This window comes from Phalacrocorax aristotelis, chromosome 11, assembly GCF_949628215.1.
Source record: "Phalacrocorax aristotelis chromosome 11, bGulAri2.1, whole genome shotgun sequence".
NCBI lineage: Eukaryota > Metazoa > Chordata > Aves > Suliformes > Phalacrocoracidae > Phalacrocorax > Phalacrocorax aristotelis.
In genome coordinates, this window is record NC_134286.1 from 23,799,726 (window position 1) to 23,822,194 (window position 22,469).

Sequence of the window (22,469 nt, forward strand, 5' to 3'; positions counted from 1 at the left end):
GTGGCCCTGCCGAACCCCCACCCCACCAAGCCGTGCCGGCAGGGATGCTGTGGGTAGCAGCGGGCTCTTCCCACGTTCACTTACCCTGTTGGCTGCATCGGGACACCCCTCGTCCCCGCATACGCACACCAGGCTGCACTCCGGGTGCCCCTCCTCACTGGAGGAGGAACCGCCCTCTCCCTGGCTGGATTTGGGGTGCAGGGGACCCCTTCCCACCAGCAGCGCAGCCGGGCAGGGCTGTGGCGGAGCCGGAGGCTGGCACTCCGCCGGTGTGGCTCAGACAGGGACGGAAAGCCCGGGGCAGGGACATGCATCCAGCAGCGCTTGCCTGTTAGAGTGCAACTGCAGGCAGCAAACGGGGAGCAGTTTGGGATGCCATGGATCAGCCCCGGGGTGCAAGACCTGAGACTTCCCCAGTTTTTGCCCCCACTGAACCCAAAGCACACAGAGGAGGAGGATGGGGAGGAGGGGTGATGGCAGGGCCAGGCGCGGGGCAGCGAAGGCTGGGCAGGCTGATTGTACCTCTGGGGTATCCACTGGGGTCTTGGCTTGCTCGGGGGCCAGGGAAGGGCTGCGCCCCAGAGCAACGCTGGCAGCAGGGGCTGCTGCCCTGTAGTAAGGAGGAAGACATCCTTCCAGCCAGCCAGCACTGGGCTGGGAGCCTGCGTGTCACTGTACCCCCGCAGTGGGGACCAGGGCGAGGGACACGGCAAGCCCAGCGAGCTCCAGCCATTAGCTGGAATATAACGGATTTCTTACACCGAGCTACAAACCCCGTGAAACGGCTCTCAGTGAGCTCCAGGTGCTGGGGAGGGGGCCAGAGCTGCAGCCATCCTGTCCCAGCTCATTTCAGTTCCCTGATCAAGGACCTTGCCGGCGCAAAGGGGGACGGGATAAACAAAAGCACATGGCGATGCAGCCCAGGTACGCTGGTGCGAAGGGAGATGATGCCAAAGACCAAAAAGCCACTGACTGATGGGCCACCAAGATCTGACAGGCAGAGCTTGGGAGAGGACAAACCTGGAGTTTGCAACTGGTAAGAGAGGGGAAACAGGAGGAAGATGAGGATTCGGGTTATTTGAGGGCGGATGTGGCACTGTGCAAAACGTATTAAGGAACGGCTGGGGGAAGGGGTCGAGTGGAGGAGGGTAAAAGGGGCCAGTTGTGTGTAAGCAGTGCCTGCCTGACCAAGCCCTGACCACCGCCGTCTGCCCCAGCTTCCTATTAAAGCTGTTCTTAACTATCTGTGTCATCTCACCCTGCATCCTGTGTGGGATGTGCAGTAAGGACTCGGTGCCAGTGCTGGGTGGGGACTGGTGGGAGCAGCTGATGGGAGCAGCCATCAAGGTTATAACGAGAAAAATACTGACAGAAAACGCCTGCTGAAATTCTGAGAGCAGATGTCTGCAAGCCTGGGCGCTGCCAGCCTGGGCACCAGCAGCAGCGCTGGGAGCACAGCTGGCATCTGAAGTGTAGCTGGGTACCCGAGAACCTGAAACAGCCCCAGACAGCCTCGATAACCACAAAAACAAGAAACGACAACAACAAACTTATCATCCAGAAAGGAGGAAATCGGTCAAAAAAGGTGAGAAACAGTCTGGGAAGGTAGGAATCAGCGACAGGTAGTGGCTGCTTCAGCTGGAGGAATAGAGAAACAGCCCCAGAAAGCAAAGATTGGTCTGGGTAAAATAGAAAACATCATCATCTATGGGCTGCTCCGGGTGAAATAGGAACATCTGCTCCAAGCACTGGTGTCCTACGCCCCCTCATGTCGCTATGGAATTAAAACTACTCGCTTTCTACCCAAAATGGAGCCTCTGCCTGCAAAAATTGCGCTACAGGAGACGGGACCCCCACCGGGGGATGCCTGCCCGACTAATGGGTCATCCCTGCAGGGAGCCTTTGTCCATCATCGACTGGCCTCACTCCTGGGAGTGCTGTGATGAGCACGCAACTCATAACATTCCAAATAATACATATATATATAGGTATTCATAGGATAAATTAATAATAGATACACACACTTTAATATGAAGATGCAGATATGTAGGTACGTAGATACTTGCTGCTTTTGTAGTGGTAATTAGGGAGTACTTTGAAATACTTGCTTTTCTGGGAGTAACTTGAAATATATACTTGCTTTACCAGTAGTAATTTGTTTGCTTGGCAAACTTGAGCGTGCCAAAATGCTTCTGCTGCCTGGGACAAGTGCTTGCTCAGATTTTCTCTACACTGCTACAGGAAAATGTTTGAATTTCACAGTGTTTTGCTGGCAGCTTCGCTAGTTAGGTGTGCGGTGCGTTACGCCGCCAAGGCTTCCCAGGGAGGGGGAAGAGAGACACGAGGGAAGGACACGAAGGCACGGGCACGAGGACGCAGAGGAGGTGGATGCTGGCAACATCCCTTCCACGGGTACGTCCCCGCGCATCTCACGCTCCGGTATACGAATGCAGGGACCTATTTACTCAGGGCACATTTAAACTCTGCCTATCCTTTCTATCTTTCCCAAAGGCTATTTTCCCCACTACATTTAGCTGTTACAATGCACAGAGGTATTTCCTACAGCCTAGAGGAGGCTTTTCTAATCACAGACACAGCTACTATGCATGAACCCACACACAAAGGCCACCAGATTAACCTCGAAGCTAAAACCTCCCCTGAAAAGCACCCACAGGGTGAACCCCAGAGGCACCTCAGACCCCGTCTCACTTGGTTGGCATCTTCTTACAAGTCCAGCTACTGCTGGGACTACGGGCCGTGCCAGGGCGGCTGCTTGCCAGGTCCCGATGACTCAGGGAACTGATACAGGTTAAAAATATCCTCACCCAGCTTTGGAGCAAGGCTCTCGGCTTGGTTTTAACCCCAGCTCAGTTCCCCAAGCTGCGGCCGCCGCCAGAGAAGCCGGGCTGCCGGGGCGAGGGAGGGGATGGGGATGCAGGAGTCCCACAGCGGTAGCAAATGTCCTCCCCGCGCACGGCAGCTCTTCCTGCAGGGCTGCACAGCAGGGCTAAACCCAGCATCTCCAAGGTCTGCCACCAGCTGCAACCCGCCAGCGAAGTCTGAAGCCCACGCAGGGTCCGGCAGCGGGGAGCACGTCCCTCCGCTACCGCAGGCGTTCGGAACCCCCGAGGGGTTATTTCCCACCCCTGAAGGTCACGAGAGTATCAGCTGGGATAACACACACACTTTTAATAGTAGCAACAGACATTAAAAAACACACAGCAGCTCCAAAATGATTTACAGATGACTCTCCAAAAAGTTGAGGAAAGTGTTTCTTGTAAAACCTGTGGCTGCATTCGTTTTATTCCTGCAAGTGCGACAGGGAACTTGACAACCTGCATCGCGGCTTAAAACTGAGGTTGCAATCTAGTTTGCTCCACCCAAACTGCTCTGCTCCCTTTAACGCATTAACTGCAACATGAAATCCCAGGCTGAGAGATGGACCTTTGCTGCCAGCCCCTTTATATCCCGGCTGTCACCCAGGGACAGAGCTTCGCTGCACCGTCAGCCAGAGCAGGGGCAGAGCAGGCAGCGTCCAAGATGGTCAAGCCACGAGCCAGTTTCTCTCATAATTTTCCTGTTTGCCCCGAAAAGTGGCGTAGGACAGCTTAGCGACTGCTGCCGCCACGGGATACAATTTGAGCCTCTCCCAGGTGCACTTCTGTTCTCCACAGGGAAGGGGTAACCCCCAGGAGAGGGAAACCCGCTGCTCCCCTGGCCAGGAGAGCCCTTTGCTGCAGAATCAGGTCTCCAGGCAAGACCCAAGCACGCTCTCCCTTTGCTGACTGTGGCTCGGGGCAAGGAGAGGTCCCCAAGCCACCAGCTGCTCTGGGGCAGGAGTGACCATCCAGTGGCTAGACCAGGGCACCCAAAATGCCCGCCCCCCCACAGAGGTGCTGGGGACCGGCTCAGACAGGGTGCTGGACCTGGGGTTGTCCCCATCAGAACAAAAGATGGGTGCAAACGCCCCGGCCTGACCTTGAGCAAGGCACGGTGGGAGGTCCAGCATTCCTGGGAGAGCATCCAGTTTTCTCCAGGGTGAAGATGCCAGTTGAGCCTCCAGGCTAAGTAATTCAACTACAAGAACTAATAAAGACCCCTTCACAAGCAAAACCCAGAAGAGCTTTGCAGAAGCAGCATGGGCAAGGGAGGCAACAGTGGCAGGGGCTGGAAGCAGGGCTGCCCTGGCCTTATCGAACCAGATCAAATCTACCACCACCCGCAGCAGTGGCAAAAGGGAAGGACAAGCTTGCAGCGGCACACGTACGACCCAGGCGGCTAGTGCTTGGAAGAGGAAGGGATGTCTCCAGGTCCCACTGGAGCCTGAGGCTGGAAGACAGAGGAGGTGGGCTCGGGAACATCCCTACGCCTCCCACACCGGGCTGCGACACGGCTCTAACGCAGCCGGCCACAGGGATTTCTTTGGGGTTTGCTTTCTAAAACAAAACTGCTTCGCTGCTCCTCCATCCCTGCCGCCCTCCGCTGGCTCCACTCATCTCCTGGACTCCCCAGCGCACAGGACAGCAAAATCTTGCCCTTTTTTTCCTCGCTCCGAGGGCCAAACCGAGCAGAATGCCCACGGCCTCAGCCCGAGCCGCCCTGGCAATGCCAGGCACAGCAGCGCACCAGGCGGCCACGGTGAGGGGCTCAAGCCCTGGCACCGCGGCACTCGCCAGCAGCCCCAGGACCGTGTGTTTGTCCGGCAGGGACGGTGGCTCCTTCCAGCCCATGTGCAAGCACCTACCCGGCACGGCCTCTGGAGGAAGCTGGGAGACGTAGCCAGGCTGGAGCACAGCAGCAGCCGGGCCTCCAGGCATGGGCCCACCTCTCCCCCGGGGATGCACAAGGGGCTCTGGGGAAGGGCAGGACAACACGGAAATAGTCCAAGCCAGTGTTTTACAAACTTCTGTGGGGTTCAGCAGCTTGAGCAGTTCAGAGGTGAGCCCAGAAGAGGTCGGGACAGCATCAGACGGCCGGCGGCTCCCCACGCAGCACCCACCACCACCACCATCAGGGGAAGGCAGCAAGGGCACAGCCGCTCACGCTCTACCTGCAAGGAGAAGAGAGAGCTCCGTCCCAGCCATCTCCTGGGTGTGGATCCTCCACGTGCCCCTCACTCAGACCCCCTCCGAGGCCTCAGGCAGCTGCAGGCGTCGCGTGCTGGCGGTGGCAGTGCTGAGAAGGTCTGGGCTTGTGCTCGACTCCAAATTTCAGGAGCTACCCCAGCCAACTTATCTCTCGGAGGGGTTTTCTGGGGCCTGGCTGCACAAGACAACTGAGACCTCTCTTATTTTTGACCGGCCACAATGTGGGATGGGGTTTCCTACCCTTAGGGGATCGTGTCGTTGTCCTCACCTCCAGGAAGCTTCAGTTAATAGCCTGAGCTTTTTGTGGTCACATAGAGTGAGCAAGCTCTGAGAAGATTTTGAGAATCACTCGCTTCCCAGAAACCTCTCGAGCCCTTTGGAGAATTCAAAAAAACCCAGCCATTAAGGAGCACTTTTCAGAGTGGGTCTGCACATCCTCCGCCCCGGAGGCTGCTGCAGCTTGATTGACGCCAATCTGGAAAGCATTACTGGAAACCAGAGTTTGGCCCCGTCTGAGCCACAGACGTGCTTTGGAGAAGCTGAGCATTTCCCCTCCGGGCAAGATTCTGCTCTCACAAAAAACATAGCATGAGTTTTTGACTGCTTTTGCAATGGGAAGAATTGGGGCAGGACTGCCACTTACTACTCCAGCACACCTGACTTCAGAAAATGTGTAATGGGAATTAAAAAGCCAGTGCAGAGGGAGAACGGGGGATGGAGCAAGTGGACGATGGGCCAGGAGGAACTGGGAGGCTCCCGGCTGCCGGTGAGCTGCGATGCCCACGCTGCCCAGCGCCTGCTTTGCCGGAGATAACCAGCACTATCGGGCTGTTGGGGGCGGAATTGAGGGTATTCCCAGATCAAATCCCAGTGGGGACTAAATGGGGGGGCAGCATATCCTCTGAGCCCCTAGAGCGGGGAGAGCAACCCCTCAGCTGCCCCTTACATCTGCCAGGAGAGGCTGGAAAAGGAGCCCGAGCCCTCCCACTTGTCCAGCTTACTCAGTTCCAGCCAAATTTTGGCTTGTAGCTGTGGCTGGAGGAGCAGGGCCACCCCCAAGGGACGGGATAAAGGCATCTTACCTACAGCCATCGTGATACTGGCGGTCCCTTCTCCTGCACCAGACGAAGACACCTGGGGACAAACCAGCCGTCATCTCCATTAGACGCCCTAGAGATGGTGCTCAGGCAACGCTCGGCAGGGAAACCTCGAGCCGGGAGCACCCGTCGGCGCTCCCTGAGGCGGCGCTGGTGTTTGGGGTCTGGAGGAAACCACCCCTGGCCATCCCCCACCCCACGGGCACCGATCGCCCCCACCCAGCCGACGGCCGGGGAGCGGAGCCGGCCACCACCTCTGGCCAGGTGTGAGCAGGCACAAGGGGAGCGTCACGGGGATGACGGGAGCAGGAACACACCGATGAGCTCCTCCAGCACCTACCCAGCGCCTGGAGGCTTTTCACAGGAAATACCTGAAAACTTTGTGCAATAGCAAAACATACATATAAATCACCTAGGGAGAACCTCCTACTTCCATTTTCCACTGCCAGATCCTATTCTCAGGTCCAGACTTGGGTGTTTCTTCCTTTTTTTCCCCCCTCCAAGTTTCCAGTTGGCAATCTGAGAATTAAATTCCCCACTTTGCCAGGGACTGGGGATAGGCCGGAAAAAATGCTCTCCAGCTCCAAAAAAGGAGGAAAAGCAAGAGCGCTGGGTAAGGAAGCACATTTCCCTTCTGTGGGCAGAAAACTGCCGCAGACTACGCTGGGGGGGCTCAGTGCTCTCACCCTAGAAGGGATGTGCGACACCCCCCCGTGCCCGTGGGACTTGGCGGGGGTTGACCGAGACAAGGAAAGTAAAGTATAATCTCGTGGCTGTTCTGGACACGCAAGTGGCGTTTTCATGACATCCCTCCCTCCCACGCCCGGGAGCAGGGAGGAAAGGGAAGGCAACGGAGGACAAAACCACCTCCTCAGATTGGGGACACCCTGCGTGAAATGACAGCAGTGACAAAGCCGCAGCCCCTGCCCACGGGACACCCGGGTCCCAGCAAGGACGTGCCACGTCCGCCAGCACAGACCCTCTCACCCCATCCCTTCTCGCAGGCGGCACTTGCCGAAGCACCCACCAGCGATGCAGCAGCCGGCCAAAAAGCCAGGGTAGAGTCGGCCCCAGTACTCACCTGCGAGCAAGCCGATCATAACACACGCCAGGACCACGGGCAACACCACGTTCGCAGCGTCTGCGAAGGAGAGGATCCACAATCTCTGCGGCCAGACTGAATTTAATCCCCTACTCACACCCTCCAAGCAAAAACCTGCCGCCGGGCAGTTACGCTCGGCGCAGGGGCATGGAGCCACCGGGCGAGAGGATATGGGTTTTTGGGCTATTTCCCCACTTTCTTTCCCTGGGCATCAGGAAGAGACCCCACTTACTCTGGACGTGGAGCAGGAAGGAGGTTTCGTTCTGGCTGACTTCGTTGCGGACCACGCAAGCGTAGTAGCCGCTGTCGTTCATCGAGGCTTTAACGATGCACAGGGTGGCATTGTCAACGAACTGGATGTGGTCGCTTCCCAGCAGCAGCTCCCCGTTCTTCTTCCACCAGTACAAGTCTGCCTTCCCTTCCTGGACATTGCAAACCAGTTTGGTGTTGCCTCCTGCCTTCACCGATGAGTTGCCCACGATTTCTGGCTCCGACAGCGGTTCTGGGAGAGACAGAGCGACTGTCAGCATTCAAACCCACGGCTGCCCAGACGCCAGACCCGGAGCACCCTCCTCCGCAGCGATTCAAGCCCTCTGGCAGAGGCTTTGCCATCTCAACACTCACCGACAACGCGCAGCTGGAACCAGCCCGTGGCCTCCGACTCGGACCTGAACCGGTAGAGCCGGTCGTCTCCCTGCTGCAGCACGATCTGCAGCGAGAAGTCCGTTTCGTTGAACCTCGTGCGATCCTTGTAGGGGCGAGACGTGTTGGCGGGTCTGTCGAAAGCATAATTGACGATGACTCCTTCCTGCAGGCCGGCTTTGTATTCCCAGAAGACAGCTTCGGTGGCATTCAGCGGCGGTATTGTCAAAAGCACAGTGCAGCCCACGGCCGAGACAAGCCTCTCCGAAGCCGGCCTGAGGTCAGCGGAGTAGCATGGAGAAAGCGTGCGGGCTGAAAAAGAAATCAGATATTGCTCTGCAGCTAAAGAGCCTCAACTTCACCCACCTGGGAGGCAGCCGCAGAAACCCTCCCTGGCTCAGCCGCTCTGCCAACAGCCAAGCTCGGGCTTAATTATTTCTGGCTTTAAGCAGAGACATGGAAAGGCAGAAGGTCCCGACGGTTGCCTACGAGTTCCCTTCGTATCTCTCACCTGAAAAACACAGCTGCTGGCGGTAGCGGCCCACCGTGTGTCCGCACAGCTCCAGCAGCTGGGGACGGCTGCGAGAGCCCAGCGCTCCCAGCTCCGGCTCAGGGGGACCTTTCCCGCCCCCCCCCCCCGGCTCTGCCGGGGCACAAGCCCAGGGGTGACTGGGCTGCAGGAGCCCCCTCCGCGCACAGGCACTTTCCCGTCGGATCGCTGCCAAGGAACTGCGCTCAAGGGACAGGAAAGCCGGCGAGCCCTGTCCCGATCTTCCTTGGGAAGCTTTTGCCCGGGGAAAAGTCGGGCTTAAGGAGCGCCCAAGTCCGGGACTTGCCTTTGCTCTTTATAGAAGGGGCCAGGAAAGTTTTCCAGCTCCCGCCGCAGCTCGCACCCCCCCGCAAGTCACCCAAACGCCCCCAAAACGCGCGGTGCTCCGGCCCCCCGCCACCCCACCCCCACCCCGGCGCGTGACCGGCCCCCACGCGCGATCGGCCCCGGGGCCCCGCGACAACCCCCCACCGCCCCCCCGGCGCTGCGACTCACCGGTGACCGCCGGGCCGGCCGCCGGGCTGCCGGGGAGGAGGAGGAGGAGGAGGAGGAGGGGTGGGGGGGGCAGCATCGGGCCCGGAGCGGCGGCAGCTCCGCCGCAGCCAGCGGGACCCTCCGCTGCCGGGAGCCGCCCCGGGACGGCGGGAAGGGCCGGGGGCGGGCGGGACAGCGGGGCTCCTCCTGCAGCCCCGCCTCCCCCTCCCGGCGAGGGGACTGGGGGGACTGGGAGGGGCTGGGGGGTTGGGAAGGGCGTGGTGGGGCGGGAAGGGGCTGGGGGGTGCTGGGAAGGGCTGGGAGGGACTGCGGGGCTAGGAGGGGCTGGAGGGGGATGGGAGGGGCTGGAGGGGGATGGGAGGGGCTGGAAAGGCGGGCCTCTGGGCTGCCTCTCCTCTTCTTCCCCTGCTCCTCTTCCTCCTCCTTTTCCTCCTCCTCTTCCTCTCCTCTCCTTTCGTCCTCCTCCTCTTCCTCTCCTCTCCTTTCGTCCTCTTCTTTTCCTTCCCTCTCCCTCTTCCTTCCCTCTCCCTCTTCCTTCCCTCTCCCTCTTCCTTCCCTCTCCCTCTTCCCCTCCTCTTCCTCCCCTTTCTCTCCTCTCCCCTCCCCTCTCCTTCCTAGGGCGCCCAAACCCAACATGCACCGACCAAGCCACAGCAGCGCCTCCGGCCGCCCCTCGCGTTCCCGCTCCGCTTGCCGCGGTGCAGAAGCCCCAAAGCCAGGCCCACAAGGGAGCTGGGGCACGGCGACGCGATAGTCCCTGGCCCCGCGGGTCTCTGCAGGACGCGGAGGGCAGGCGAGGAGCCCGTGCAGCAGCAAAGAACGGGTTTTTAATAATTTCCCGGAGCAGCTGGAGGCAGGGCTGCGCAAGAGGACGGGGCTGGAGCTGAGAAACGGCTCTGCCTGCCCAGGGGAGGCCGCAGAGATTCCCGCTGCTCCCACAGGTTTATCAGTTAAAGTACAAGGCGGGTGGGGTTTTTTACTTCCCCTTCCCCACATTGTTTCCATCGCCGTAGCAGCTTAGGAGGGCGGTGAAGGGTGCACGAACAGAGATGTTTTGCTGCAGCAAAACCTTACGCGGTGCTTTGCGTGGCCTGATGTCTGACGAAACCTACCCTGCAGATATTTATATATAAAAAAAACTAATCCAAGCCAAACTGGTTTGAGAAACCCACATGCAGGAGAGCTTCCTGTTAAAGGCAGGTTCAGACACCACCGCGGCATCTATTCCTGGCCCCAAGCAGCTTCAGAAACAGAATGAGCTCAACACCCGCCATGGCTGGGTCCCCTCGGTCCCTTCCTGACGCCTTCAGGGTGGGATGGGCGGGCTGGAGCTGGGGGGACCTTCCAACGTCCCCTCCCCAAATGCTACTCTAACTGGACACGCACAAAGCTGCTGCACAAACGGAATGTGTGAAAACGCGCTGCACTGAAGGGTTGCGAGGACCTGCTGCCACAAGCGGCACGGGCACGCCTGTGCTGCGCAAAGCTGCTGCTCCAGGCAGCTGTGCATCAGCCCGCTGCACAACGGGGCTCCCCGCAAGCTGCTGCGCCTGGCGAACGTGCACGGGCCAACGCGCGGAGCGAGCACCGGCTAACGCGCAGCCGGAGTAGGGACAAACAGCTGAAAATAATTGCTGCAGAAACCGTGGGTGCTGGCAGAGGCTGGGGAGCCTGGGGTACACCCAGGTTACACCCAGGTGTAGGTGGCCGTGCCTTGCTCTTCTGACAGCCCTTCACTGCGGTCAGAAACCCCAAATGCCAGGTCCAAAAGGGTGCTGGGGCCACGGCGTCGCTATGCTCCCTGGCCCCATGGGTCCTTTGCAGGACGGTGAGGGCAGGACCCCCAAGACAGCGTCTGGGCAGCTTTGCTTGCCAGCTGTGCTTTCGTACCGCTGCTCTCCCTGCCAAACCAGCGACCCTGGGGAGAAGCAAATATGTTCTGTGAACAAGCCCAGCCCGGAGAACCTGTGGCTGGTGAAACACAGATAGTGGTTTGTGTGCTGAGACCACTAGAAGGACACTGTTAAACCCTGTAAGTATAGCAATGCTGCAAGCTTCGCCTGAAAAAGTGTGTGTGTATATATACATATATATACATATATATGTAGCAGTCAGAGGTGTGTAGAAGAACAGACAGGCCTCTGGCTTCTTTACCCTTGTAGACCGCAGTTAGAATTTGCCTAAAAAATGAAACCCAAAGGGTAGAAACCTCCAGCAATGATGTGATGACAGCAGTTGGTACCGTAAGAGGAATGGCTGTGGCACCCGTGATTTCATCCCCGGAGCTGCCACCTCTCCCGAGTAGATGAGGGCAGGGAAAGCATGTCGAGGAAAACGCAACAAAATCAACTGTGCTGTTTTCGGTCAGTTGCCTCATTTCACAGGGCTTTGGTCTGGGCCAAGAGACGGTTTCAGTCAAGTCCAGAAAGCACGTGGGTTAAGGGAGACCTCAGATCTTCCCGTAGACAAAGAAGGGGCTCGCCATCCCCACTGGGACAGCAAACCCTTGCCAGCAGCTGCAAAACCACGCGCAACGCAGTACAACTGCCTTTGGCCTTGATCCTGCTCCCAGTGAAATCTGCGGTGTAAAGCCACTTTGGGGCCCTGCTGGAGGAGCTGTTTTCCTGGCCCGTGTCCTCTGTTAGCCTGGGGTCTTCAGGGTTAGCTGCCATTAAACCATGGCAGCATCTGTCTGGAGAAAGCCAGGAGAGCCCCTGCCCCATCACTGCGCTGCAGATGTTGATCCAACATCCTCCAGTGCCGCTCTGCAAGGCTTGTGCGCGCATTAAATGCGCTGAGGAAACTCCTGGCGCTCGGGTTCGGAGGCCAGTTTAAGCTGTGGTTGGGGATTTGCATCTTTTATGTTTGATATCAGAAGGGCCGTGCCCAGGGTTGAACAGGTCCTGATGGGAGACAGCGGAGATGCGAGGAGAGAGCCGGGAGACGTGCCCTGTCATAGCTCGATGGTCCTCGTTGCCACGCAAACGGGCTCAGTGCAACGAACACCGACACCTTTTCCACCTCTCTTTTCCTCAGGGATGGAGGTAGGATTCATCTCACCAGCTTGCTTCTGCCAAGAGACATCCCAGGGGATAACGCCTATCAATGGTGCAGGCAGGGAGCAGGCTGCTTTCTATCCCCTTTTCCAGACCCGCTTAGCCCAAAGCCCCTTGCGTTGGCCTTCGCATAGTCAGAACCCGCTCGGGTTTCTGGCTCTGCCTCCCCGCAGTCCCACACTGAGGTGGTTGCTGCAGAGAACGGTGGTGGGAGGGCAGCAGGGCTGCCCGGGTGGTCACCACCACGACTGCCCGGCCAGCAAGGCGGGCCAAGGCCGGAGATCACCTCGTGGGGGATCAGGGCTGCAGAGCAGATGCTTCCCAAGACGTCACGACACGGCCGCCCCAGGGAACAGACGCAGCCTCCATGCACAGGGTGGTGTGTTATCAGGGTCCGCTCTGCGAGCTGCTTGTCCCACGAGGGGTTAACCAGCGTCCGTACACCTGGGAGGAGAGTGGCTTTGCGACCTGTACCTCCTCGGAGGGGAAATGCTGTGCCGGGACCTCTGACTTGGGGTGAAAGTAGCTGCAATAAGGTGTTCCCAAGGGGCGGGTGAGCTGGGCTGCGGCAGTGCTGGGGGGTGCTCCAGCTGGAAACGGGAGCTTGGATCTGCCCAGGCCATGAATTCACAGCCTTTGGCAGCTGTGCGTGCACAAAACCTCAGGGGCAGGGACTGAGCCACCACATCATAAGCCACCCTCCGATAAACCCCCAAGGCTTTTGGGTTGTCTCTTGGAGGATGCTCCGCTCCCTCCATAGGTGCCAGACTACATACTTGGAACAGTGGGGGGGACAGGGCTGCAGGGAGGAGGGGGGTGGCCAGACCAGGGACCCGACCCAGCCTGGCCAGAGGAAGATCTCCAGGAAGACACCGAGATGCAAGAGGAGAAACGTGGACACGCGTGTGTGTGCACAGGCCCGACACCATCCCACTAGAGGGAGCGAGAAGACCAGTTGTCGGAGGAGGCAAGCGAAGAGTTGGGATGAGGGAGCCCAACACAGAGAAGGTGCTGCAGGGAAGAACTGGCCCTTCACCCCCCGCCTGACCCTGGGGATGCTCCTGCCCAGGGCACGCATGTCTCGGGAGGTCGCAGTCCCACCTTGTGCTGTTACGCAGCGTGCGGCTGCGTCGGCAGCGTTAGGGCTCTACATCCCTCCCGGGGATGCTTGTGGCTTTGTGGGGCCGGACCCAGTCTTCCCCCTTCATCCATCCCTCCGCTGCCAAGCTAACCAACTCCCGCCAGCAAAGCAGGGCGCAGCACGGCTCCCCCAGAGCCTCCCTGCCCCTGCTGTCCCTCCCTCGCTACCCCTTGGCTCTCACCCCCAGCTACCTCCAGGTCCCGCCACCAGCCTGCGGGTCAGGAAGGGCTGTGAGGACGGCCGGCGTGCCCTTGGCCAGGCGGATGCAGGTGATGACCAGAGCCAGCGACGAGCGGGGCAGAGCCAACACAGGCGCACGTCCCTGCTCAAAGCCTCAGCCTAAGACTGGATGTCCCACGAGACCCTGGCCAGGCCCTGACGGGAGAGGAGGAAGAAATGCCAAGGTAACTGAGACCCTCTGCCATGCTCCTGTCCAGGCCCTGGCGCAGCTTCCCCTCTGCCTGGGGCATCACACCGTGGGGGCTGTCCAGCCACTGCTGCCTCCCCTGCACCCCCGGGGTACCCCTTTTCTCCCAGCATTACATCCTTCACCCCAGTGCTTGAGCCAGGAGGAGGCATCTCTAGCCATACCTGGGCTGCCAAGGACCATGAAGAAAATGTCCCCGGTGCTTTCCAGCAGCAGACCCAGGGCACGGGGCGCGGGGGCTCACACGGGCAGCAGCAGTGGACTCTATGCATCAAAGGCAAAGGCTGCCGCAGAACGCAGCTCTACCCTTTCCCCCAGCCCTCGCCGAGCTGGCAGCAGCCGGCCGGCACTGCCCTGCTAAGCCTGAGCTCTGCAGGGAGGCTCCCAGCCCGGGGAGGTGGGATGGAGCATCCAGGATGCAGAGCAGGACAGAGGACCTGGAGGGCCAGGGGAGAAGCTGTCTGGGCAAAGCAGTACAAAGCTGGCTGGAAGGCCAAGATGATGGCAGCGTTTCCTGGAAGGGTCAAGCAGCTCCCAGCACCTTCCACCTAATTTCCTTTTTACTCCTTGGGGAGTCAATTTGCCTCACGAAGGCAGTGGCAGGGAGCAAAGGGAGGTAGGCAGGAGGGAAGCCGGCGTCACGGGGCTGCCTTGTGCCTGCCAGGGAGCCCTACCAGGCACCGCTGCGGGCGCATCCCGGCGTGCACGGCACCGCGCGCCTCCAGCCAGCCCGCAGCTCTGAACAGGCGGAGAGGACAAAGCTGCTCCGTGCACGACTTCTGGGAGGTCTGGCTGCGGAGATCTTGAAGCTTGGAACCTAAAAACAAGCAAGTTCTTGAGAAAAAGGTTTAGCGTAGCCTGGCCCAGCCCAGACCCCCAAGGCGGCAGGAGGGTGAAGGCAGCTGGGATCTCTGTCTCCTTTTCCCGCTCCATAGAAGCCTGGCTGCCCACCCAGCATCCCAGAAACAGCCTTTCCCAGGCCTGAACCTCTGAAAGAAAAGGGGCTGAGGGCATTTTGGTCACCACCCATGTACCCCCTCCTAGCACCCAGCTTGCCACCACGTTTCGCTAACACCATGGACGCGGAGCCTTGAAACTGGCGCCTTCATACCCATCCTTCCCTGCACCACGAGACCCTCCTTTCACGCAGAGATGTGCATGGATGTAATCCTGTCCATGGGATGCCATGGGGGGGGGGTGTGGCAGGACATGGAGGGGCTACCCCTAATGCCTTCTGCTGGGCATTCCCACTGTGAGAGCAAGAGCAGAGAGAGCCGCCTTGAAGGAGGACTAGGAAAAGTGGGCTGCGGAGGCCAGGGGCAGGAGGCACAGCTGGCCCACACAGGCGGCTGACGCACCCGGACCCCAGCTCGCCTGGCCTCTGGCTGTCCATTTTCCTCTTCTTTTTAATTTTCTTTTCTTTTTTTTTTTTTTTTTTTGTTAGCGCTCTGCTTTGCCAGGAGGTTGCAAAACCCAGGCGATGAGTCAAACCAACCCGGAGCTCCCTTTTACCCTCTGAAGCCCAGGAGCAGCCAAGCGCCGTGTCCCAGCTTAACAGCTGAGGGATGGCAGGAGCAGCCCTAGGATGGAGGCATCTTCCTTCGGGATGCAATGACGGATCGTGGGGTTGAGATGTGCCATGTGAGAGGAGAAGCTGAGCTGAACCAGCCCAGATCCTGCTGGTTCGCAGGAGGCCACACACACCAGCTCCATCAGAGCTTCTGGGAGTGGGAGCTTCTGCTCAGCGAGGGCCATCTTGTGCCCATCCAAGCCATCCTGTCCTGTCCGGGGTGACCACCAGAGCCTCCAGCCTCAGCCCTGTGCCCAGCAAAGTGTGGGGCTGGAGCAGCTGGCCTGATGCAGGGGAGGTCTCCCTTCCCTGTGATAAAGGGGACAAGCAAACCCCAGCCCCAGCCGCAGGCAGGGGGTGACCTGATGGGCAGACGGGGGCTGGGGAGGTGTGGGGGGGAGGATGCAGCCCCCTCCCCTTGCATCCCCACAGCCAGCACGCAGCGGGGCAGCCCAAAGGCTGCTTTAGCTCTGCTGCAGGCTGAGAGCAGGCGGAGGGGCCGAAGCCTGCTGCCCCTCAGCGCTGCACAGCCAAAGCCAGGGGTACGTCAAGCCAGAATGAGCAAGGTTCACCCAGAAAGAGTGTTTCTACTAAGATATAGGCAGGCAGTGAGCACATGCTCCCCCCCTGTGAGCTGCCTCGACAAGGGGAAGGGGCCTCTCGCAGCGCTGCGGGTAGTAAATGTATGTCAGCATCCTCACAAGGAGCTGGATAGTTCTGGGGAGGGGGAGGGAGGAAGGCATGAAAAAGCCCTGAGCCAGACGGAAACCTGCGGTGGGAAGCTCTGAGTCAGTTTCAACCACAGCTTTGCTGAAACCTGTCCGTCGTCCCCCCTCCCCAGCCTCGGCATGGCTCGCACAGTTCTCCAGATTCCCCGGAACAAAGCAGAGGGTCTCGGCACCTCGCAGAGCGAGAGCACGCTGCGCCTGTCCGCATCAGTGTGCCTGTGCCTGCGTGAGGGAGGGCAGGGTCTCCGGACCTCTTGGCGCTCGGGCTGAAGGGCTCTGCACGGGTCTGGCCAAGGGACCGGCCCAAACTGGGCAGGTTGGGGCTGACCCAGGTGACTTTAGGGGAAAGGACAAGGCTGAAAAGCAAAGTCTCCGTTTACATGGAGGGCTGGGACTCTGGTTTGTACACTGCCACATGGCACGACAGCGTGGCGGCGAGGATGCGGTATATGGCACGGTGCTGGGGGGAAACTGAGGCAAGGAATTGAGCCCGACCGTGTGCTTGGGTTGTGTGGGAGGAAGGGCAGAAGGGGTGAGACAGGTGAGACTGCTCATAAAGCCTAAAACAAGTCCTCCACAAGTCTTACTGGGAGCATCGGCACGGCCTGACCCAAACTGCCAGACCCCCGGAGCTGTGGGGTGCTCATGCTTGCAGACCCTCCAGGACCACCCCTGAGCCAGGATTGCATCATCCTTCTCGCCCCATAACTGGGGCTCCCTTTCTGGAGGGATATTTTGGATCCAGCTGGGAAAGAAGAGCTTCTCTGGGCATCTCTCAAAGACACCGATCCCTCCCACCCTGCAAACTTTTGCCAATCCTAGGGAGAAACTGGGTGCCCAGTTACTGCGGCACCAGCACTCAGGCGTTGTCAGACAGCATTTCTGGAGTGCTGAGTCACGCCGTCTGGGTGCTGAGTCATGTCTGCTTGGGTCACCCGGTCCTGGTCCCGCTGGCACACCCTTGCCCCCAAGCCGTGCTGCCGGGGGGATCCCACAGCGGGATCGCCCAGCACCGTGTGCTCCCATGCTCCTCACCTCGAGGTCCCACCGGCGACCACGAAGGGGCACCACGAGCCCTGTGCTGAAATACTTCAGTTCTTCCCATTCTGAATTGAGGCTTTATTTCATCCAAAAGTGGCCACCACATCAGTCTCTCACCCAGCCTGGCATCTCTGCAACATCCCCCCGGCCCCCCCGGCCCGCAGCCTGCCCAGGGGCTGTGTGTCCCTAGCCTGCCCGTGGCCAGAGGGCAAACCCAGATGTGTCCTCCTCCCACCCCTCTCCCCACTCAGACCCAGCAGACCCCTCTTTCCCAGCCCTGGTGGGACCCTCCGCAGCAGCCCAGCCTCTTGCTGGCTCTTTGGAGCACCAAGAGGACCTCCCAGCAGACCACCCCAAGGCAGATGGGTCCCTCCACATTACACCACAAGTTAAACGTGCTGTAAAGTCACTGCTGTTCTGGGTAGGGGAGGACATAAAAGACATGGCTTTAATCGTCCCTTTTTGCTCCAGGCAGCAGCAGGGCTGCCACGGCCATCTCCAGGGGTGTTCTGCCCATGCCTGATGCAGGGATGGTGACCGTCTGCTCCGAAATGTGTGGCAAGGGGTAACACTGATTCTTGAAAAGCTCAAAACTGGCTGCAGGAGCTGGGACCAGCATCCCAACACTGGGCATTTTGCTCTTGGCATCCATCCCTTTGCCCTCTGGGCCTCCCAACACCCTTCTCGTTCCCAGACTGATCCCAGTGCCACGCTTTGGTTTCCACAGGCAGAGAGAGGCACCGATGAGCTGGCATGGCCCCGGCTGGAAAATCCCCCCAGGAAGGTCGATACTCAGCTGTGCTGCACCCGGCCACCTGAGCACCACACCTCCCAGGAGCATCCCCTCTGCAGTGGCCTTGTAGAGGTGCCCCAGCCAAGAGGAAGGTTGCCTGCCCTGCTCCATCCCATGTCTCCATCCCAGTCCCCACAGACCCGTCTCCAGTTCAGTTTTGCAAAGGCTCTTCTTTTCCCCAGGACCCTGCACCAGCATCTCTCCCAGAGGTGCTGGCTGATGGCGATGAAGGCCCAGTGCTGCCACTGCAGCTGGATACCCAAAGCACCGTACAGGTGGGTGAGGAGAGGTCCCAGCACACAACCGCTGGAAAGCTTGACCCACTTCACAGCCAAATGTACCCCACAGCCCCGTGTCAGTGGCCAGATCCACAGTGCGCAGGCACCAGCTCCCAGGCCTCCACCCACGGGTTAGAGCATCACCCAGGGAATGTGGTACCACCCTCAGAGGGGGCGAGCTGGCCTTCCCTTCTCCCGCCTTTCTACATAATAATTTCTCCGGGAGCCCTCCTGCTATTTAAGTCTTTTCTCATAGCATCCCTCATCTGCTTCCAAAGCCAAATGCGCTCAGTCAGGGCACTTTGCTGCAGCAGAGCATTTGCGGCGGTCTCCGGGATGAACGTTGTCCAGGGGCCCTGGGCATCATCCAGGCTGGGCATCATCCTGCCAGTGATCTCAAGCACTTGGGAAACCAGGCGGGAAGCAAGGCCCGCTGAGAACCTACGCTGGACGGGGGGAAACTGAGGCGCAGAAGGGCAGGGGGCCAGGGCACATCCTTGCAGCCTCCTGTTTCACAGCTACAAGGTGCAATGTTGTGCTGCCCCACAGATGGGGTGAACCTCCCCAGCTTTGCTGGGCCATGGAAGAGGAGGCCAAAGGAGGCGAGCCAGTCCCTGCCTCCCCAGGGGAGGCTGCTCCCCGTGGCGAGGGCAGAACTGAGCCGGCACTGAGGTCCCAGCGGGTTCTCCACGTGGTCGGGGCAGACCTGGTCAGGAAGGTGAGCTCACCCGATGCCTCGGCTGGAAGCACTGACCTTCCAGCTGAGCCTTGGAAGTGCAGTGTGATGGGGAAGAAGTTTTTCCCCCCAAACAATCTCAGCATGGGCATCGATCAGTTCAAATCGAAAGACAAACGTTTCAGAGAGCATACCAGGGCGGTTAGCGAAGGCTGTCCTGAGCTGCACGCAATGATTTCACATCCCGGGGGGGTGCTGTTTCCTGACTGAAGATCATGCAGCCAACACATGTTAGAAATCATCGGCTGCTTGAGCAAAGACGCCAGGCTGTGGTTTGCCTTAAAGGAACAGCCTCAGGAAGCCGAGACCTAGCACTGGAGCTCTGCTCCAGAGGATGCGAACCAGGGACGAATGCCCTGTCGCTAACCCAGCCCAAGAGGGGTCCAGTCTAAGCTAACCCAACAGGTCCTGCACGCACATCACCCCCATAAACCATGGGAAAATAACATGACTAGATTGCACATTCCACCATGCTGCCTGAAGCAAAGCTGAAGCGAATCCAAGGGATGGAAAATCCCAGGCACACATCTCACATCTCCATGCAGGGGCTCGCCGCCTGGTTTCCCCCACCCACCCCGGTGCCTCACTGACGATACTGGCAAGACCCCAGCAAAACACCTTCTCCCGCTCTCCTGCACTTGCTCTGCACCACTGAGTGCTGAGGAAACAAATTTCCAGGCTCAGCTGACCCGGCTCTCCTAGTGCACAGACCAGGAAACATTAAAAGTGAAAAACAACTCCTCAGCCAGTATCAGGAGGCTTTTTTTTTTTAATCTGGCTCCCACCCAATTCTCTTTGCACAGTTCCAGTGCTGGTCCTGCCCTCGCTCACAGGCTTGTCTGCGCTGCAAACCTCCTACCTCCGAGGCACGGAGAACAGCCCCAAGCTACCAAGTTCTTGTAGCTCCAGGCTTCCCTCTGCTCATCAGCAGAGCCCGCACGTGCCCTGGCCCCATCCAACGGAGCAGCGTGTGGCCCAGGATCGCAGCGCACGGACGAGCGGTACCCAGTTTGCTTCTGCACGTCCATCCATGCCCCAAATTGTAAATGCATCTGGCTCTTCAAGCTCACCGCCACCAAAAGCCAGAGCTTGGCCATGTCCGCCCTCTCTCCACCCTGCCTGGCTGGCTGCTCTGACAGGCAAACACTGCCCCTTGCATGGGGGGACCCCTGCAAGCCCCCAGTGCGTGCAGCCCTTCAACACCAGAAGCAGGCAGAATTGCTGCCTGAGACCAGGGCAAGGTTTGCAAGTAGTTTGTCCCACAGATGCACCTTTTCCAGCTCTTCCCCCTCCACCTGGCTCTGAAGGCCCTGAGCCTTTTTAAATGAGAACAACAACCAGGAGGGCTCATTTTTCACTGAACTCTTTAGAAATTAAGAGCCATCTCTCCCCTAGCTCGGTGCCCTTCCCCAACTCCAAAGAAGGCATCTCACCTGGAGCAACAGCGACTTGCCAGGGCAGGAATGATGCCCGCACCGGTGCTGAGCAGAGCAGCGCCTGCCTCCACGGGCTCTGGGCACCGGGTCATGCACCGGGCTGGCAGGGAGCAGGGGAGAAACCGCTCAGGGACTTGGCAGATGCTTTTGGCTGGAAGATCCCCTTGTCTCAGGAGCATCCTGACTGACACAGCCTGGGGGGTGGAAGGGGCAGCGTTTTTCCCACCCAGGTCGCTGCAAGACAAGTCACCAGGAGTTCAGCAGCATTTTCCCTGCAGAAAGAGGGGAGGACAGCAAAGTTGGGAGAGATGAGGTTGGCCACTAAGACCAACGAGCAGCCCAAGCTGAAAGGCTTTGGCTGGGACAGCTGGTAATAAATCAGTCCTCAGCCCTTCAGCATCCGCCTCCACGTCTGTGGTCCGCATCTGGCCCCACCTCCTTCGCCCCGCTCCCACAGCTCTGCTCTGGCTAGGCTCTGGTGCAGGTCCCCACGAGGTGGGGAACCTCAGCCCCCAGACAGCATCGGCGCTGCCTTTCTGCAAAATACTGAGAGGAAGAACCTTTTGGCTCCCCAGAAGGTGTCGAGGAAACCGCCAGCCTCCTCCACACACACAATCCCCCCCATCCTCTCCCTTCGCACATCACAGTCCACTGGAGACCCTCGTGCAGCGAGCGATTAGATCAGTGATCTGAAGACATTTGTATGGAGGTTGCATTATTCAAGGCTTGGCAAAGTATTTTACAAAAGCAATAAAAGCAGATAAGGTGAGTAGTTACCCACTTTCCCATGTTTGGGAGGTCACGATAGCTGGTCACGCGGCTCCTCTGCGTGCTGGGCAGAGCAGCAGGCTGCAGGAGCCCAACATGCCTGGCCGGTGCTGCAGGGACTACTGCCCATTTTGTGCATGCCTAAGGATAAAACCGGGCTTGAGGATACCACCTTGCTGAGATTAAGTGTCCCCACGCTCGCCCCGTGGCACAGCAAGCACGGGTGGAGGGAGGCTCGTGGAGGAGACCCGCTCAGAACTGCTCCTGGGGTACGTGTGATGCCAACCCAGCCAGGCTGCAGCGGCGGGTCCAGAGAGCAAGGGTCGGGAGGAAGGACGCGTGCACAAACATCAGCTGAGGAGCGAGGAGAGAGCCGATACTGACCCTGCCCGGAGCCCTGCCCAGGGGCGAGGGCAGCCAGCCCTCACGCCCGAAACAAGCGCCTGCTCTAGGAGAAACGTGGGGTGGGGAGGGCAGGGCGAGGGGCTGGGCAGGGGGCTCCGGCACCCCCACATCGCTGCTGGCTCTTTCTGCACAATTCTTCCTGCGCAAAAGCCACCTTCGACCTCCAGCTCCCCTCTCTGGGTGCTCAGCAGCCCCGTGCCAGGGTGCAGCACCTGCGTGATGGGGGCGAGCCGCTGCAGAGACAACACCCGCTGCCAGGAATGGCCACCAGCACAGGGCAGGGACACCCATGAGCCACCGAAAGTGGGTCGGACAGCAGGGCCACCCACTCGGCTCCCGGCACCCCAAGCAATGGCCGTATTTGGGGGTGGGCAGGGGGACCCGCTCTCATCCCCGAGCGGCCTCCAACAAGGGCCATCTCCTCCATCTCCTGGGGAGGGAGCCCTGAACAGGCTCCCGCTGCCTCACCATCCTCCTGAGCTGCGGGAGGGTGGGCTCTGCCTCGCTCCACCAGCGGGCAAAGACCCTGGCAGCGCCGCGTGGGCAACGACACCGGCCATAATGGGGACACGAACGCGTAAGCAGAAACATCGGACTGGAAAGATGCTTGAGAGGTTTTTTTCGTCAAGCCTCTGCCATTGCCGCTAAGGGGAAGGACAATTCCTGTCCCCGACCCGAGCCCAGGGCAATTAGGGAGAGCTGCTGCTTCCCCCAGCCCCACCAATCATTAAAAAGAGAAACCGGACCTGCTCTTTCCCTTTTAATTAAGTGGTACCCGTGAGTAGCTGCCTTCGCCTTCGTCCCCTGTGTCCACTGGGGCTCCCTGCAGGAAACTGGTCTGCACGAAGCCTCGGGGAGGCAAGAGGATTCGGTGGAGGAGACAGTGCCGTTCCTGGCAGGCAGGATGTGAAGCAGGACAAGTTCCTTTTTTTTTTTTTTTTTTTTTTTAAAGAAAAAAAATAATGCCAGTCTTTGTGTGAGAGCGCCGGAGAAGCGAGTGCTGGTGAGGCGCCCCTTCCCACCAGCTCTCCTTGTTCCCCAGGTGGGGGGGCCTTAGATGACACATGCTCTGCAAGACCCAGCCCAGAAAGTCCAGGCTTAAGGGCCAAATCCTGAG

The 22,469-nt window shown here is 59.3% G+C and overlaps 1 protein-coding gene across 3 annotated transcripts; it reads right to left on the reverse strand.

The window, feature by feature from the left end:
• Nucleotides 1–3,169: 3,169 nt before the first annotated feature.
• Nucleotides 3,170–9,451, reverse strand: LOC142063052 (transmembrane and immunoglobulin domain-containing protein 1-like). Of its 3 annotated transcripts, XM_075106381.1 has the most exons (7): nt 8,974–9,451; nt 7,911–8,240; nt 7,519–7,788; nt 7,266–7,325; nt 6,170–6,221; nt 5,356–5,461; nt 4,914–5,050 (listed from the first exon to the last, which is right to left on the reverse strand). In XM_075106381.1, exons 1-6 carry the CDS (start codon nt 9,047–9,049, stop codon nt 5,395–5,397), a joined length of 855 nt encoding a protein of 284 aa, XP_074962482.1. In that variant the 5' UTR covers nt 9,050–9,451; the 3' UTR covers nt 4,914–5,050; nt 5,356–5,394. The 3 variants fall into 3 exon arrangements, with proteins under 3 accessions (XP_074962481.1, XP_074962480.1, XP_074962482.1); XM_075106380.1 differs by lacking the exon at nt 5,356–5,461 and having other exon boundaries at nt 3,170–5,050; nt 8,974–9,155; XM_075106379.1 differs by lacking the exon at nt 5,356–5,461 and having other exon boundaries at nt 4,911–5,046; nt 8,974–9,144.
• Nucleotides 9,452–22,469: the final 13,018 nt, after the last annotated feature.

What these genes read in the sequence shown, in the direction of transcription:
- LOC142063052 (XM_075106381.1), bottom strand. Translation starts at nt 9,049, where the DNA reads ATGCTGCCCCCCCCACCCCTCCTCCTCCTCCTCCTCCTCCTCCCCGGC. An exon ending in GGCCGGCCCGGCGGTCACCG is followed by an intron (nt 8,241 to 8,973) that starts GTGAGTCGCAGC and finishes TTTCTTTTTCAG; the next exon opens with CCCGCACGCTTTCTCCATGC. An exon ending in TATGATCGGCTTGCTCGCAG is followed by an intron (nt 6,222 to 7,265) that starts GTGAGTACTGGG and finishes GTTTGTCCCCAG; the next exon opens with GTGTCTTCGTCTGGTGCAGG.